Raw genomic sequence first — 17,102 nt, forward strand, 5'->3', positions numbered from 1 at the left:
GCGATTTTGGGTAAACAGATGTTTTTTTTCCGGCCGGTGCGCGGCGCTCAGAGGGTCTGGGGTGAGATCACCAAATTTCACGGCGTGGAAGGGAGTCCTGGGCTTGCGCAGCGTCTCCAGGAGGGAGGATGGGTTGGGGTGCATCTTCCCCTGGGCACCCCCCGGGATTGCGGGGGTGCCGGGCATCGTTAGCGACAGGGTTCGTTGGCGCTAACGGCAGAGCTGGAGAAAGGGCTGACGGAGGAGCAGATCCGAGCGGCTTGCAAGCAGCTGCTGCTGGCACTGCAGTACCTGCACGGCCGCAAGATCATCCACAGGGACGTGAAGGCTGGCAACGTCCTGCTCACCCTCGACGGGGACGTCAAGCTGGGTGAGTCCCAGGGGCCCCGCGGGGCAGAGGGAGGCCGGGAGCGAAGCCGCAGGGATGCTTTGCTCCAGGGATCCTCTCTCACAGCCGCTTTCTGCTCTGCAGCCGATTTCGGTGTCTCGGCCAAAAACTCCAGCACCGTCCAGCGCCGGGTGTCCTTCATCGGCACCCCGTACTGGTAGGTGTGGGGCAGAAATGCCTGGGGACGGTGGGATTTGGGAGCGTGGGCTGGGGGAGCCCAGGTATCCCGCTCCTCCTGCGGCTCCTTGACACCAGGAACATCTCAAGAAACCAGATCTTTTCTCCTCCAGCCAACACCGGCTCCAGGGTGGGCTTCTCTGTAGGGTGAGACTCCACGGAGAGGACATGTGGGGTGCTGGTGGGTGCAAGCCCTCCTGGGCTAGCGTTGGAGGAGTTGGGGTCGAACCTCACCTCTTCTGCCTGTAGGGTTGTCTCTGGAGGGGATGGCACCTGCGTTTGGTTTCAGGGGGAGACACTAGCCCTCGGCCCAGGGCAAGCTGGACCTCTTCCCCTCTCCCCATGCGCAGGATGGCCCCGGAGGTGGTGCAGTGTGAGACATCCAAGGAGAGCCCCTACGGCTACAAGGCTGACATCTGGTCACTGGGCATCACGCTGATCGAGATGGCCGAGATGGAGCCCCCCTACCACGAGCTGAACCCCCTCCGGGTGCTGCTGAAGATCGCCAAGTCCCAGCCGCCCACCCTGCGTCACCCCAAGAGGTGGTGAGTCCCCGTGCGGAGAGGTCACTCCAACACCGGTGGGGTTGTTCCATGGGGCAGCTCCTGCTTGAAGCCACGTCTGGGCAGCTGGGGCGGGCTCCTGGACCATAAGTGATGCTGGTTGTGATTCCTCCAAGCACAGCTCCAGAGGTGGTACCATGGGTACCCATCACACCACTTTTGCCCGCAGAAGGTGGCACCAGTGGGCAGCACTGGGGCGGGGACCTCCTGCCAAGGTGCTAGCAGAGCCGGAGTGTCCCAGGCTCTGTGGGGGTGATGGGGAGCTTCTGGCCCTGTGCTCACAGGAGCCATCCCACAGGTCTGAAGACTTCAAGGATTTCCTGAGGAAATCCTTGGAGAAGAGCCCTGAGGCGCGGTGGTCGGCCAGCCAGCTCCTGCAGGTGGGTAGCACCCATTGCCACCTGCCCAGGGTGGTGGGACCCATCCCAGGTGCTGGTCCTGATCACCTCCCTTGCTCCTACCCAGCACCCGTTTGTGGCGGGCATCTCTGACAAGCGGCCACTCCGGGAGCTGGTGGCTGAAGCCCGGGCTGATGTGCTGGAGGAAGAGGATGAGGAGGGAGATCTGGTCCCCTTGGTGCGTGAGTAGCAGCCAGCTGGGGTGCAAGATCCCTCCAACCCTTTCCATGAGCTCGTTGAGCCTCACCTCCTCTCCCATTGTCCACCCCACAGCCTGGGCAGGAGCATGGAGGGTCCTCCTGCCCCCTGACCCCAGGGGGGTCCCTGGAGCCGCAGCCCCTGGACGCCGAGGGGAGAGGCAGTGAGGAGCCGCATGTCCCATCCGACGTCCAGGTGGTGGCAGAGCCCAGGACCAAGAGAGCATCCAACTTCTTGAAGCAAATGAGGAGGAGGTCCTCGCCCGAGCCGGCAGGCTCCGTGAGGCTCCCTGCGAAGAGGCCGTCCGAGTTTCTGAAGCTGATGCGGCGCAGGTCATTTTTTGGAGGGATGAAGTCCCAAGAAACAGCTAAGGAGCAGCACGGAGCAGAGACGAGTGGGTTGGAGAAGACGGTGCTGGATGCTCCTCAGGGGACATCAGTCCCAGCAGAGGCAGGTGGAGAAGTTCAAGGGTGTCCAGAGGAGGAGAGCAGCTCGCTGGGGATGCCCTGCAACATGGCTGGGCTCCCCTCGTGGCCACGGCGGGCAGGAGACCTTGCTGAACTTCAAGAGCTGAAGCAGGTTGGACCTAAGGCAGAACCCCAGGAGGAAAGCCAAGGTGCTGACGCACCACCCGTGGCCAAAATGCCCGCAGAGGGATGGCTTGCATCCCAGCTGAGCCCTGTTTTGAACCCCAAAAGCAATGCAAAAAAGGAGTCAAGCAGAGACCCTACTCATACCTTGCTGGCCCTGCCTGCACCCATGGGTGGGGACTGGTGCAGAGGCTCGGCCGTGGGGCAGCTGGTGGCAGCGCTGGACTTGTGGACGATGGGGACCAAAACCCAGAGCTTCAAGTGGCTGGCAGAGCATCAGCACCGGGTTACTTGGTCGTTGCTAGACCTGAGGTTTGAGGTTGGCCCCACTGGGGCTGAAGGTGGCCTTGAGAAGGATAGCGATGGAGCAGGGATGGCACCCATGGGACCTGAGGGTGCTGGAGAGTCTGGGGAGACTGAGCCAGTGGAGGAGAGGGTGCCATGGAGTGAAGAACCGCTGATGCCCAGTGTGACGGAGGAGGTAGTGGTGGGGTCAGACATGCTCAAGGGGTGGCAGGAGCCCCCCGCGGGAGTGAGGAATGGTGAGGAGAGAAACTCAGCCGTGTGCGAGCCCATCACTGACCCCCTGGACCTTGCTGAGTGGGAGGTGGGGAGGAATGAGGAGGAAGCCACAGACGATGTTGAAACTGGGGCCAAAACTTCTCCCGAGGAAGCCCTGGTGCCAGCAGAAGTGAAATTGGAAGAGGATGTAAAAGGGTGTTTGACTGGAGACCGTAATGCAGCGGGAGATGCAGCCAGCCCGGGGGAAGGGATGCTGGCAGGAGAGGAACTGGAGGCAGCCTCTGCAGCGTGTGCAGGAGAAGGACCAGCAAGCGAGGAGGCCCAAAATTCAGTGGAGGATTCGTCCCCTGGGGAGATCCTGGGGCCTGTTGAAGAAACAGAAGAGAAAGTGGAAAGCAACCCCAGAAACAACCAGCCAAGGGCTTCTCATGGGAATGGCTGGAGAGGACAAGATGGAAATGATGGAGAGCTTGGAGAAGGGGTGCACGTTGCTCCCGCTCCTGAAAAGCCATCAAGGGATGGACCTGGAGAGGAGATGGGTGACTTGGAGGGTCATGGAGCAGTGCCAGAGCCCCAGGAGGCCTTTGGTGGACATCCAAATGCCACAAAGACCGTGAGCTTTGATGCCACCCTTGTTCACACCTCTTCCCAGGCATGGGCAGTGTGGGAAGCAGGGAACACACCAGATCCATCCATCACGTCAAAGCAAGGAGAGGACCCATCCCCTGTGAAAAACCTTGCAGATGTACAAGGTCCAAGCGCCCTCCCTGCAGCACCGCAGCCTTTCCCCTCTGCCAGGGAAGCCCAGCAGGTGAGAAGCTTGCAGGTAACGTGGCCATGTAAAGCTGTGCCCCTTGCATGGGCTCCCATGTTGGGTTTATGTAGTCTTGGGCCATCTGAGCTCAAACCTTTGCTCCCAGTTGCAGGAACCTGCCTTGCTCCGAAGGACGGTCAAGAAAACCCGGAGGTTTGTGGTAGACGGGGAGGAGGTGAGCGTGACGACCGCCAGGACCATCGTCAAGGCTGCGGCAAGGGATGAGATGGTGCGTTCGGCTCGGTGAGTGATGCTGGTAAGCGGAGGGGCCGCCAGGCATCTTCCACCCATTTTTGGCCAAGAAGGACCAGGGGCAAAGGGGAGAGGGTGCAGGAGGGAGGATGGGCCTGTGGGGCTCTGTGCAAAGCACAAGTGCTTGACCTCCACACTTGGAAAACCCATCTGCCTCCCTGGCCAGGGTCTGCTCCAGCATGAGCAAGCCCTTCCCTGCATCCTCAGCGCTGCGCAGCAGGGACATACAAGGAGCCAAAATGTTGTTCAGCCCCATATCTGGTGTGTCCAGCAGCCAGCTTAAGGAAAGAAGAGGGGAAGATCTTCCCCATAAGGTCTCACATCGCCTAGGGATGTGAGATGGGTGGGGTAGGATGGAGATGGGGGGCAGCGACATCAGCTGAGCTTGGGAGTGTGGCCACCACGGACCCAACATGCATCCCATCTTCCAAGTCTTCCCCATGAAGCTGCACCAGGGCTGAGCTTCTCCCTTTCTTTAGAGACCTCCAAGTTAGCCATGCTGGGAGAGAGAGGTGCCTCCAGGGCCACCTTCGGCCCCCTCTCAGCCCCGTTCCCCAAACCTTTAGGCGCCAGGAACTCCGTGAGCTGCGAGTGCTGCAGAAGGAAGAGCAGCGAGCTCAGAGCCAGCTGGAGCAGAAGTTTCACCAGCGGCGGGAGCAGATGTTTCGTCACATCGAGCAGGAGATGACGGTAAGCGGATCATCGTCCAAAGATGAGACGGCAACAGAGCTGGGGAGGGGTCTGGAGCACAAGTCTGATGGGGAGCGGCTGAGGGAACTGGGGGTGTTCGGTCTGGAGAAGAGGAGGCTGAGGGGAGCCCTCATCGCTCTCTACAACTGCCTGAAAGGGGGTTGTAGTGAGGTGGGGGTTGGTCTCTTCTCCCAAGTAACCAGCGACAGGACAAGAGGAAATGGCCTCCCGTTGTGCCAGGGGAGGTTTAGATTGGAGATTAGGAAAAACATCTTCACTGAGAGAGTGGTCAAGCATTGGCACAGGCTGCCCAGGGAGGTGGTGGGGTCACCATCACTGGAAGTGTTCAAAAAACGTGTGGCCGTGGCACGTGGGGACATGGTTTAGGGGACACGGTGGTGCTGGATTAATGGTTGGACTTGATGATCTTGAAGGTCCTTTCCAACCTTAGTGATTCTGAGATTCTGTTCCTTGGTGCCATGAGATGGTCAGAGAGGGACACAAGATCCTGGCCCATGCAAGGGGGTGCTGGCGTCCCACTGTGTGAGACACCAGGGTCTGGGGAGGGTTTGGTTGCTTCGGTGGCCATTTCTTCTGGTCCCTGCAGCCCTGTTAACCATATCTGCATGGCAGAGCAAGAAGGAATTTTATGACCGGGAGATGGAGAGGTTGGAGCGGCACTACCGGCAGCTGAAGGAGCGCCAGGAGCTCGAGTACACGGTGAGGCTGCGTGATGAGGCCAAGTGCCTCAAGTCCCTCCAGGAGAAGGACTGCAGGAGGAGGACGCAAGAGCTGAAGGGCGATGGGAGAGAGGTGAGGGTCTGGGGCAATGCTGGCTCCCCGAGCCATGCCACCAGGAGGTGGGGAGCCATCTCCCCTGGGTGCTGGGATGAAGCTCCTCCATTGCTTGTCACAGGAGCAGCGGTTCCTGCAGCAGCAGCAGGAGGAACTCAATGCAGCCCTGCAGAGGGTCGTCCAGGAGCACAAGAAGAAGATGACGTCCATTGACTGGGAGTGCACCAGCAAGATCCATAGCCTCAGGAGAGGTGGACTGGGCTGGGAGGAAGAGGATGGAGGGTTCTTGGGAAGGGGAGCAGGGGCTCTGGCTGGGGTTCTTGGAGGTGGTCACAGTGCTGTGGTCTTGCCTGGCAGCCCGCGAGTCGGTGGTGTGGAGCATGGAGCAAAGGCACCTGCAGGAGAAGTACCAGCTCTTCAGGCAGCAGGTGAAGGAGCAGCACACACTGCAGCGGCAGCAGCTCCACAAGCGCCATGAGAAGGTGAGGTGGGAACCGCTGGTGGGGCTCCCCCAGAACCTCAGGTCTCCCTCTCCCAGCTCACGGTCCTGCCCCTTCCCCAGGAGACGGAGAGGATGAACCGCTTCCACCAGCTCTTGCTGGAGGATCTGAGGAGCCAGCAGGCACAGGAGCGGGCTCAGCTGCTGAAAAGCCAACGTTGCGACGCCAAAATCCGCCTGGCCCTCTTCAAGGACAACCTGAAGCTCCAGGAGGCTAATGGGGCCAGGCAGAGGGAGAGGGCCAAGCAGGTACACAGACCTGTTCAGGGCCAGCGAGGTTGCCCAGCACAAAGTATGGGGAAAGTCCCCGAAGAAAGCTGTAAGTGATGGCTTTTGGGGGAAGGGAGGGTGACACAGGCTGTCCCCCACCACAGTTCATGAAGCAGGAGGAGAGGCGGCAGCGAGCGCAGGCACAGCAGCAGCAGGAACAGCAGGCGCAGCAGCTGCAGCAACTGCAGCAGCAGCAGGCTGAGAGCCTGGCAGAGCTGGAGCACATGCAGGTACTGGGGACCACTGCAAAACTATCCCCCCGGGGGCTTTCCGCACCCCTGCTACCGCCTCTCCTCGAGCACCTTCCCCTTCCCACCTCCCCTCTCCCAGAGCGAGAAGATGCACCTCCTGGCAGAGCAGGAGAGGAGGCAGCTGGGGCGGCTGGACCAGGAGCACACGATGGAGCTCGGCGAGTGGAAGCAGCGGCTGGCTGCCCGCAAGGAGGTGAGTGGTCCTGCAGCCCAAAGCATCTCCTCCGCGTCTTGGTCCGGCTCACAGGATGCGACGGAGGGCTGCCTCTCCCCACTGCAAGCTCCCGCGCTGTGGAGCACGGACCACGGCAGCGCTGCTTCTCTCCTCCAGATGCTGGAGAAGGAACTGGGGAACGCGCTGCCGGCGCAGCGGCGAGGAGGGCTGCAGGGCACCCACAGCAGCAACAGAATCACCCGCTTCTTCCACCTCCCCTCCTGATGCTACGCTGCAGCTGACTCGAGGTCTTTATTCAAGATTACTGGATCTCAGATTACTGGACCAGTCTCGCGGCTCTTGTGGGAGATGGGACTGAAGGATCCCAAAGGCAATGCAAGGGGCAGCTGCCCTGGGGGGAAGGGGCCGCCAGCTGGGCAGCGCCAGGATGTGGTACGGAGCCTGGGGGTGGCAGATGTGGCTGTGCTCAAGCCCACCTTCACTGTGCTGGAGGGGCTGGGGTGAAGCCCCAAAAACCCCTCGGGAAGTCTCCCCCACTGGTCTCAAAGCAGTGGATACGGGGCAGGGGGTTGGTGGCGCTTCCCCTGTGGACCTTCCCTCAGCTGAATTGCAAATCAAAGAAATACATCCTTTCTTGAAGAAAGTCCCCGTTTTGTCACTATTTTACTGAAAAACCTTTGCCTCGTGCCCCACCAGCATGCCCTGTGCCCCCAACCTGCCCCTTCAGGCCAGCTCTCGGGGAGGGGGGGTCCTGTGCCCAGCCTCTGGCCCAGAGCTGCCCTCGGGGGCAGAGTTGGCAGCACAGGGCCAGCACCTAGGCCTGGCTCTAGCCAGATCTAGGCTCCACCACCCTGCACAGAGCTCTTCTCTGCCCACCTCGTCAGGGCCCTGAGGGCACTAATAAGGCCTAATGGCCTTGACCAGCCTCACAAGGGGCCTTGACCCCCACACCCATGGCCCAGGGGCTCCACTGAAGCTCAGCTCAAGGGCTTCAGTCCCTGCCTGAGCTGTGTTGGGAGTGGTGGTTGCCCTGCCTCACCCCTTTGAACCCAATCCTGACCTGCAGCCTGACTTCCTGGCTTGATCTTGCATCTGCTTCAGCACCATGAACTTGCCTGGTGATCTCCACTCTTGGTTGAACCTGGCCACCATCTCCAGGTTGGTCCTGCTGATTGTTCAGGCACTAGAGGACTGGACCTGGCTGGTGATGCTCTGGCCGTGCAATGCCCCATGACTCCTGGCTCACCTTTCTCTGGGGAGCTGCCCCAACACTTGTGTTATTTTAACCTCTCTCCTCTTTTGAAGACTACTCCTCCCCCATCTCAAAGGCCCATCTACAAAGTCTGTAGCAATTTATTATCCTTAAGATCAGTATAAAAGGTAAATCATTTCAGGGGATGAACAGGACTACAGGAGGAACTGGAGACATGAATAACAGTCAGTCCACGAACTGGGAGTTACAGATAGTGAGTGACACAGAGAGGATCCTTTTGCTAGCAGGCCCTGGTGGTTCACAGTGAGATGGATAAACTCTGCTACCCAGAGCCAGGAAAGAGCCGATAGATTGAAGATGGCAGGAGCCAGGCAGGCTGAGCTGCAACCGTCCATCTGTACGGGTCCTATGTTTAGGTAGGTATATCCTTGATTTAAGTCTTCCTGAGAGGCAGAGACCAGCGGAATTTCTCAGCAACGGTGCTGGGAGGAGAAAATATCTGCCACTGATGAGACAGTCCAGAGGGAGCACTGGTCAGCTGGGGAAGCTGACCTCTGTCCTGGGGGTCAGTCCCGGTGGTCTGATCCGCACAGGGCTCAGTTGCCTTGTTTCACTAGGACATCAGACAGGTCCTCTGTGCCCTCCAGCTTCAGATTCTGGGAATGTAAAATAAAAGCTTAAGTTCGACAAAGCCAGACTCTTCCCCTCTGAGTCTGAAGGCCTGGCATAAAAAAAAAACCCACACAAGGGAGGTTCAGAACAGCCCAGCCCCTTCTGTCACCAACAGCATACACAAGACCGAGGCTTCCCATCGACTTGTTGCTTTGGAGTCTGAAAGGCGCGCAACGCTTAGAACAACACGGAGCAACAAAGTGCTCACCCCTCTGCTGCCAGACCCAAGGACAAGGAAGGACAGACAGCAGTTAGGCTGGAAATGCTACGAGTGCTCAGGGTCTCGTTCCCAGAGCACTAGCCTGATTTATGTTCACTATAAGCATGAAACTGGGACTTAAGCTGAGAAGTCCTGATGTAGCAAGAAAAGGGCCTGGCTCCCGGTGCTCTTCACTGCGCGTTTTGCCCACTGCTCCTACCAGGTCTCCTGTGAGTATGCTGTGCTTACCTTCTCATTTGCCAAATGCAAGAGGCAAGTGAAGGCCAAGGGGACAGACAGATTGTTAGCCATCGCAGAAGGCAGCCTACAAAAGAGAAGGGAGGCGGTTAGGATGGCCAGAGCCTACTGAAACCCGATGGACAGAGCATGCCTGCAAGGACCAGGTCACCAAAGATCAGGTCTTCCCCAGCGATCTGGTTTTCTCTACCTTTCCCCTCCCGGTAGCAAAGAATTTGCCAAGCTGAATGCAACCTGTAGCAACCCCAGGCAAAGCCAGAGAGCAAGAGAAGAGATTTTTTTTCCCATCAGGGTTCAGTCAGCAGGTTGTAATAGACACAGAGGGGTCAGCGTTTGCCCAAGCTCAGCTAAAGTTTGTCCCCCATCTTCAGTCCAACCCTTTTTAGGGCCTCTCTACCTGTGAAGCAGTTCCTTTGTGATGCCGCTGAAGACCTTCTCTCCTGCTACCACTGATGTGTCCTTCTCTTTCTCTGCATCTTCCATCTATTTAGCAAAAAGACAGACACTGCCGAGACAGTTTGCTCCCCAGTATTCAGCCTTGTGTTCAGAAAAAAACCACTGCAAGTTACACTCAGTCTGTCCTTACCAACCATCCCATGGGAGCAAGACTAGTAGAAAGGAGCTGCTGCTAAACCTGCCCAAGACTGTCTCCGCAGGAGTTAAGCACAGTTACCTGCAGGGCTTTCTCTTATCCTCGGGCCGGCTGAGGTACTGGCTTCCCCTGCACTCACCTCTGCCACTGTTTCTTTCTTCTGTCCATCGGTCAAGAGTTCCCACATGTTTTTCTTCAAGCGCTTCATGTCCATTTTCTTGGCTGTCTTTGCATACTGAATTGCTATCTTATTGACCTGAGGAAGAGAAGTCCAGGGTTCATTGAGAGCAATTGAGCGGATGTAGCAGCACTATCCTCAATCAGGTCCACAGGAACAATCAAAACATAGTTCTCCTTGGGAATAATGGTGAATGCTATCTTACTACTAAACCTTTGATTTTTAATTCCCTCTTCTTACACAAGGGTTCATCTGGGAATAAAGTGGCCAGTGGCAAACCTGGGAGACCCTGCACCAGGCAAACTGCTGTCTCAGGACTTCTAACCACCCGAGGTGTTGAGAGGCTTTGCTCCAGATCTGCCCAGTGAGCAGTTCACAGCTTGGTGACAACACAAGTCCTTACCTTCTGGGGCTCAGCAATGAGGTTCAGCTCTCCGTACGTTGTGATATCATCATTGCCGACAACCCTGTTGAGCTCAGCATCTTGACCCTCAGGGTGGGCAGTAAGGTTGAACTCCCCAGTCTGGCTCATGAATTTAACGATGTCATTATCATCATCACTGTCTGCAGCCTGATCAAGAAGAGATACAGCAGTGAGACCACCCAGAGACATCTTTGAGGAGCCAGAGATGTCCGGCACAAAGATAACAAGAGCACCCACCTCTCAGGAGGGTGGCGATACCCGCCCACCTTCCCCATGGAACATGTTCTTATTCAGCCTCTCCCCACAGCCCTTAGGCTGGGCTAAGGCTAAACCCAAGAGAGATCTAGAGTGCAGACTATCAAGACTTCTACACAGAATGGTAACAGAGACAAGGGCTCTTCTGCCAGTGTGGGACCAGCCGAGACTTGTCACAAACACACTCGAGAGGCAGCACTGATCTGGCAGAAAGCTGAAGCTTTAGAAGAAATCTATTTCAACAGGAGCTCCAAACAGCTAGGAGCAAACCTCACTGTGTAGAGATGACTAGATGACTGCAGAGGTGAGCAATGGCATTTACTCCTACTTTAGGGCACAGGTGTATGGAAAAGGCCGTGATGGAGTTTCTGCAGCAAACTGGCTGGCAAACACCAAAGACAGAGAGTTTGGTTGATGTCATTTAGACTGAGGGGACAGGAGTGCATGCAGAGACTCCTGCAGCTTTGTCATGATCTGCAGCTCCAATTCTTTTTCTCGAGTAATTAATCCTAGACACAGATTATTCCTAAATTATTCCCATCACATATCAAATATAGGCAACAGAAGGAAATATTCACGTTCCATTTACCTGCAATGCAGGGCAGAAATTGGAGGTGTCATTGGGGTTGTTGTAATCGTACTCGTTGATCTCATCTTCGTGATCCAATGAGCTGTCCGGTTCAGATGTCCTGCAAAGCTACAGAGACAAGACCAGGGGTCAGGAAAGCAAAAACTCTAAATACTTCCCCAAGCAATGCCTGTGCCTTGTTCCTTCATCACCTCCCCTTTATCCAGCCTGCTGGCTCTTCCTCTTCCTCACATACCAGCCCTCTAGCGAACCCCTTGTAGAGCACAACAGCTAAGCACAGCTACTTCGGCATCGACAGGCAGGTCAGTTCCGTGAGACACACTGGCCTGCCTCCCGCCGTGGGGAGCATCCCAAAACACTTCAAGCATTTGGCGAAGAGTGGTTTTGTGCATGGAATTATTGCCAACAGGCTTTTAGAGAAGACTCTTACCTTAACAGCCGGTTTGAGGAACAGCTGGAGAATGTTGTTAGGGTCATAGTTGAAGTCCGTGGGAAGCGTGGTGCTCTTCACATTCTGGCTTTCCAGAACAGATTTGGCTAGAGTTACAGATGCCTGAGGAAGGTAATATATACCGTTACCCATGAGCTATCCACTATTCAGAAGATTAATGCACAAATAAGTGCTTTGGACACAGGTCTTCATCTGAAAGGGGGCAAGTTCTGAGCTGCCTCCAAAGAGGAGTTCCACGCTGGTCCAGCCAGTGCACCCAGTGGCTTCTGCGCAGTACCCTGGGACACACAGCTGGACCTGCAGGGTCTCTTTGACCGACAGGGTATAAGCCAGGAAGAATCCAGCCTGATTCTCCACCCCAAGGTTAGTAACACTCTCTACTTGTAGCGTGACCTGGAGTCAGAAGACCGTGCACCGAGGAACATACCATGATGTTGGGTGTACAGAGCCAGTTTCACAGGAGCATGAGATGAGCCATTTGCAGAAGACAGTTCCAAGACACACTGGTATGGCAAAAGAGAGAGCAGAAAGAGGCAGAAACTCAGCACATACCTTGGTCTTACGGAAATATGCCTCAAAGTCAATATCCTCATCAAAGTTCATTTCAAACGCTTTCTTTGCACACCTTTTCTTGGTCTCTTTTTCAGAGTCAGCCTCTGCTGCAGAAAGGAAGGAAACTGTCAGTGCTTCGTGACAGAGTAAGAACAACAAGCTCGCTCCTATCTTGAGCATCTCCTCCACACAGTAAGGTCACCCACAAGGACTTTCCCCTTTGTTACAGAAAAGTGATAGGTGTTGTTCTCAGCTTCATGTTTTAAAGGGATGATACCTTTTTATAGAAGCAGAAAGTGTAATTTAATCTTCAGGTTTTATGCATGAGTTAGGAAAGAACAGCAGGAGCTGTATTAGTGCTAGTATCTCCTGTTGCTGCAGTGAAAGACACCCCCTCAACTTTAAGCAAACAATAAAGAATATGTTAGACACCAAAGAATCCACATATGACTGAGAGCCTTCCTGGTGTCTTGAGCTCAGTGCTCCTTCCCAGCTGGCTAGAAAAGAGCCACACAGGCTTGCCCCCTTCTTTACTGTCCCTACTTTACAACTCAGATGGCAGCCATCTCCAAAGGTAAGCAGGACCTGCCAGTAGCTGCATCTGTATCTATGAGCTGATATGGCAAAAGAGAGAGCAGTCTCTAAATACATACATTTGTGTCGAGGTTTGAAACGCCAGTGCTCTGGGCCAGCCCACATTGACAGAGTTCGGGGACTGAAGTAGGAATATTCCCCTGGTTTCATGGAGAGATGAAGGCACATGGTCCCGATGTCTCCCTCTCCAAAAGGAACCGCATCAATTCTGGAAAGAGCACACGTGCTGCTCAGTGAAATAATTTCTTTGGCATGCACCAGGCCTGAGTGTGCATTTCATATCCAGATCAGCTCGGTACAGCCATTGCCCGCTCCCTCTGCCGGCATGTGTGCAGGACTCCTGCTCTTTAATCAGCGAACGGTACTGTGGGTGTTGCACTGTCTGGAGTCCATGAGGCTGCTGCAAAAACAGAGGTGGCCCTGCTGAAGGGCAGGCTGGAAACTGGGGAGCAGAGTGAGCAGACAAGCAGTCACTGGGCAGATGTGACCATACGAAAAGGTCCTCTTGGAGGGTAGAGAAATTACTGTAATGCATTCCTGAAAGTACTTGAAACTTGAACAGAAAGCAAGCTATAGCCAGATGGGAAACGTGTATACAGTAAATAATCTATTCCCCAGAGAGCTGCCAGAAGTTGTTGCTTGCTATCAAAGCAAGCTATAGATTTTCAGTGACTACTTACCTCTTGCTGTTGTGGATTGTTTCAAAGGACTTGAGGTTTTCTGTGAATTCCCCAATCTTGTCTGCTACTGTATTCCTCGGGGAGTCAGAATTGAAGTCGTCATCTGGCAGGGTGGGAACACAGTCTTCCACATCACTGTTGATCTCCGCGTTGATATCAAACACTTGGTCACTCTTCTTAAATTTATCCAATAAGGCTGACACTGACTGTAGGAGAAAAAAGCTCTCAGGAAAAGAAATTGCAGGATATCAGCAGCCTTGCTGCGCAGCATCGCACTGCCCTGTGTATCTCTGGAGGTAAGCACAGAATACAGCTTCAGTATCCCACCTGGCACAGAGCTACCAAACGTACCTCATTGTGGGATTCAGCATCCCACTTTGTAAACTGGAAACCAGCCAGCGAAGAGCAGATGGGGCGTTTTTCAAGGCACTGCACTAGCAGGGCTAGAGACAAGGGGAGCAAAGGGAAGAGATTAGATATAAGATGAAGCAACCAGCAGCTAAAACAAGTGCCATTAATCATTCTTAAAGCCACATGTGTAGGCGGCCCTCCTTGCATGTAGGGCAGTGCAGCGGTCACTGCAAAAGCAGTCGAGCTCATTTCTCAGAAGCAAGGGAGAGTTCAATTGCTACCCTAACTCGAGGGTGGGCATAAACGCTGGAAATCTTATCAGAGCAGCAGGGTTTGGTAGCATGTACAGACTCAAAACACTCTAAGAAGATCAGTCCTTAACCTGGAGCACACTAACCTCAACTGTTGCACAGCTCAGACCACGTATACGTGCTGTGTGACAGATCTGGCAGAGATTAAGCTACACGTAGCGATCTAAAACCTACAAAGGTCCTGTTTTTCCAGCAACCAGTCTCAACTTGAGCAGAATCAGAGCAATTGTGCCACAGGGTAGCCAAGTGGTCAACAAAAGCACAAGTCAAGCTGGCTGAGACACACTTGGGAGATGAAAAGGATCAAAAGGTCTGGATGAGCCCCTTTGTTTAGCAGTTACTGGCACTCACGTTTTAAATCCATCACTTTCACAGGATCAGAGTTTGGCAGCGTGAGTGTCTCTGAAGAAGGCAGAGGCACGATCTTCGAGTCAAAAAGGAGCTCACTGTGGCAGCTTTGGGTATGCAGTCTGGAGAGGAAAATGCCGGCTGTGCTGCATTCATCAAAAGATGCGGCTGTTTTCTGGAACATGGGGTCAACCTACAGGTACGGAATGAAGCACAGAATCAAGGAATGGAGTAGATAGAGGGGGTGAAGCACTGCAGGAGACTTTGAAGTACAGATCCGAAGGGAGAATGACCCTGCATCTTTTTCAGTGAGGAGAGAGCTCTCACAGCTGCCTCACGCAGGAGGAATATACGTGACTAGGAACAATCTTGCTATAATAGCAGAATTCACAGACGTGCATGTGAATGTTAGAACCCAAAGAGAGGAATGCACAATAAGGAAAACAATAGAAATGAGAAAGATGAGGCAATATCTCCTTTCCTCCAGCAGAATGCAGCTGCTACGGCAGCCCCCCTCCACCCACCTCACATCTGCGATTAGCTTCCGACACATTGATGTTATTCAAGTTCTGCTCGATGGTTTTGAATGAGTGCTTTTTCTTTGTCTGAACTCTCTTGACAGCCTCAGGAGCTGAGCTGTCTTCTAAAAAGAAAAGAAGAACAAGTTACACTTGGAAACTTGCTAAAATACCCTACGGAGGTAGCACAACTTTTACTTCAGTTTGTACAACGAACACACAAAAACCCAGTGGGCAAGAAGTTACACAGTTAGGTATCTGTTAGCATGAAGCACCAATGTTTTATTGTCTGGATGCTGCATTTCTTTTTATCGACTCTATCTTCACAGCACATTTTTGTTTCAAAACAAAGGACAGCGAAGAGTGGGGCACTTCATTTTTCATGTTTCGGATTAGGCCACCTTTGCTTTGCATTCAAATCTGACGGGCCAAATCGTTGAATAAAAGATTGAGCAACAGATTCAGGTTCTCATCTCAACCCTCCCTGCTCAAGCGCCCAGGCAACCTGATCTGGGATTTCCCAGCCCTTGAAAAATAAAGTTAGCCGTACCCTAGATGTACAAAGTGTTTAGAAATTCACGGGTGCCATGTATGTACGGACATTCTCTTACACGCGGGTGGAACAGGAACAGCTTAACAGAAAATGAGTGAATGGCACACCTCCTTCTGGGCTGTCGTCGTTTTTCGTAGGTGCCGAGTCCTTGCCCAAGCCTCCAAGAACTTTGTAGGTATCTGCATGGACCGCATCCACGCGGACAGCGTAAATTTTTGCGCTGGCATCAAGCGTGCCAGCAGCTACCTGACAGGATGAACAAAGGATGAAATTTGTTGTTAGAAAGGAAAAAGTCTCATCTAGAAGATGCAAACACAGAAGACAAGCTGCGGACCTGAATTTCTGAATGCTCTGTATTACAAGCAAAATTGCGAACAACCAGAAAAGGATTTACTCCGAAACCTACTGGAGACCTAGGTGCACAGCAGGGGTCAAGATGTGTCTTCCTAGGCAGAGCCTACCATTTGCTTTATCAGGTCTTTTGGAAGGGATCACACAGAATAATGCTTAAAAAGGTGCCAAGATGAAGCAATGGGAAGAAGCAGAAAGGTGCAGATTTGCACCTGCCAAGAGACCTCTCTCCTTCATGCCTTCTTTTGGGTCATCCTCTTGGTATCATTCTATTTGCCCAAATTACGAAGCCAAACGATGTGAAGCGGAGGTGCCAAGTGCCCTTTTTGATCACAGACCCCCCCCCCCGGAAGGTGAAGGACCACCCACTGAAAACCAGTGCACTGTTTCCTGTCCCTTCCTCAGTTTCATCAACCATACGACAGCTAGCTCAGGGGTTCCTTGAGGCCACGTTCATTTGTTCATTCATCCAAGAATTCAGCTCTCCCTCCTAGCATGAGTGAACTATTATAGTGAGTAAGTCTTTGCCCTAGCAAGTTCTTATTCTGATCCATCCTGGATCAAAATTACACCAGGAGTTAGCCACACTAACATCCTTTCTTTTCCAGCCTTGTTTTGTCACTGGTTGTAACACCCTGTATTTACCTCAGAAGCCTCACAAGTCATACTTTTAAACAAGCTCTCCTTTTGAAGGACCATAACTGAAAGGATTCAGCCTTTAACTTCTGTGATACAAAAGGATTCAACACTGTAAGCTTCTGCGAAAAGTGACTGCGCTGCCTCGACCAGATATTTTTAGTGGAAATAACCAGCTCAGTTACCTTCAGTGTTATCTGAGGTTTGTTATTGACTAAACCTTAGGCTAAATGTCAGTCGGAGAGAAAGCACCACCGTGACCAGGCAGTGATTCCTCTTACCTTGAAGTTGGTCAGTTGAGAGTCCTTCTGTTTCAGGATCTCGGTCATATAGTCTATCAGGTGTAAACCAAAGGCATTCTTCGTGGTGATTTTCTGAAACAAAGCAGAGCTCAGAATTGATCCTCTGGAAAATGACACCTGTTAAAACTGGCTGAACCCTCATCCCACGGGTGTCTTTACAGCAAGACCAAGGGGATATGGTCTGTGCCGTGTCCTACTTTGTTACTGCTGGGAAGGCAGCAAGAGAAGCCCAGACCTGGATGTGGCTTGGATCAGGGATGTGGCTCAGGGGGCTTGGAAGAAGAATGACTGCACAGCCAAGGCTCAAGGAGTTTAAAATCCCTCCCGGCCTTGCAACCACGGCCAGACAGCACTGGTGTGAGAGCGGCCGGCATCAGGAGCCCTCCCCGAGGCTCTCCCCGACTCACGTTCTCGGTGGAGAGCTTGATGCAGGTGCCGTAGTGGTCCGAGATCTGAGCGTTGGTCCACTGAGGGAGGGCCGGCAGCCATGCCT

At 53.8% G+C, this 17,102-nt stretch overlaps 2 protein-coding genes across 2 annotated transcripts; one reads left to right on the top strand and one right to left on the bottom strand.

Annotated features, from left to right (window-relative positions):
- Window positions 1-220: 220 nt before the first annotated feature.
- On the top strand, window positions 221-6,846 carry LOC104626911 (STE20-like serine/threonine-protein kinase; the record flags this gene model as incomplete). Its single annotated transcript, XM_010294942.1, has 15 exons — window positions 221-370; window positions 473-545; window positions 916-1,110; window positions 1,427-1,508; window positions 1,594-1,704; window positions 1,800-3,449; window positions 3,763-3,893; window positions 4,469-4,592; window positions 5,226-5,405; window positions 5,509-5,638; window positions 5,745-5,869; window positions 5,950-6,135; window positions 6,261-6,316; window positions 6,456-6,600; window positions 6,739-6,846. Coding segments are annotated over 15 exons (3,446 nt in total), but the record flags the coding sequence as incomplete, so codon positions are not given.
- A 1,545-nt stretch (window positions 6,847-8,391) lies between these two features.
- On the bottom strand, window positions 8,392-17,088 carry NCAPH (non-SMC condensin I complex, subunit H). The gene is made up of 16 exons (XM_010294941.1): window positions 17,017-17,088; window positions 16,589-16,681; window positions 15,428-15,566; window positions 14,774-14,892; window positions 14,253-14,442; window positions 13,591-13,682; window positions 13,348-13,445; window positions 12,619-12,767; window positions 11,966-12,072; window positions 11,393-11,515; window positions 10,963-11,070; window positions 10,098-10,265; window positions 9,656-9,772; window positions 9,322-9,407; window positions 8,916-8,991; window positions 8,392-8,451 (listed from the first exon to the last, which is right to left on the bottom strand). The coding sequence occupies exons 2-16, from the start codon at window positions 16,634-16,636 to the stop codon at window positions 8,392-8,394; spliced, it is 1,680 nt and encodes a 559-aa protein (XP_010293243.1). The 5' UTR covers window positions 16,637-16,681; window positions 17,017-17,088.
- Between the last annotated feature and the right edge of the window lie 14 nt (window positions 17,089-17,102).

This window comes from Phaethon lepturus, unplaced genomic scaffold (assembly GCF_000687285.1).
Source record: "Phaethon lepturus isolate BGI_N335 unplaced genomic scaffold, ASM68728v1 scaffold36109, whole genome shotgun sequence".
In the NCBI taxonomy this organism is placed as follows: Eukaryota; Metazoa; Chordata; class Aves; order Phaethontiformes; family Phaethontidae; genus Phaethon; species Phaethon lepturus.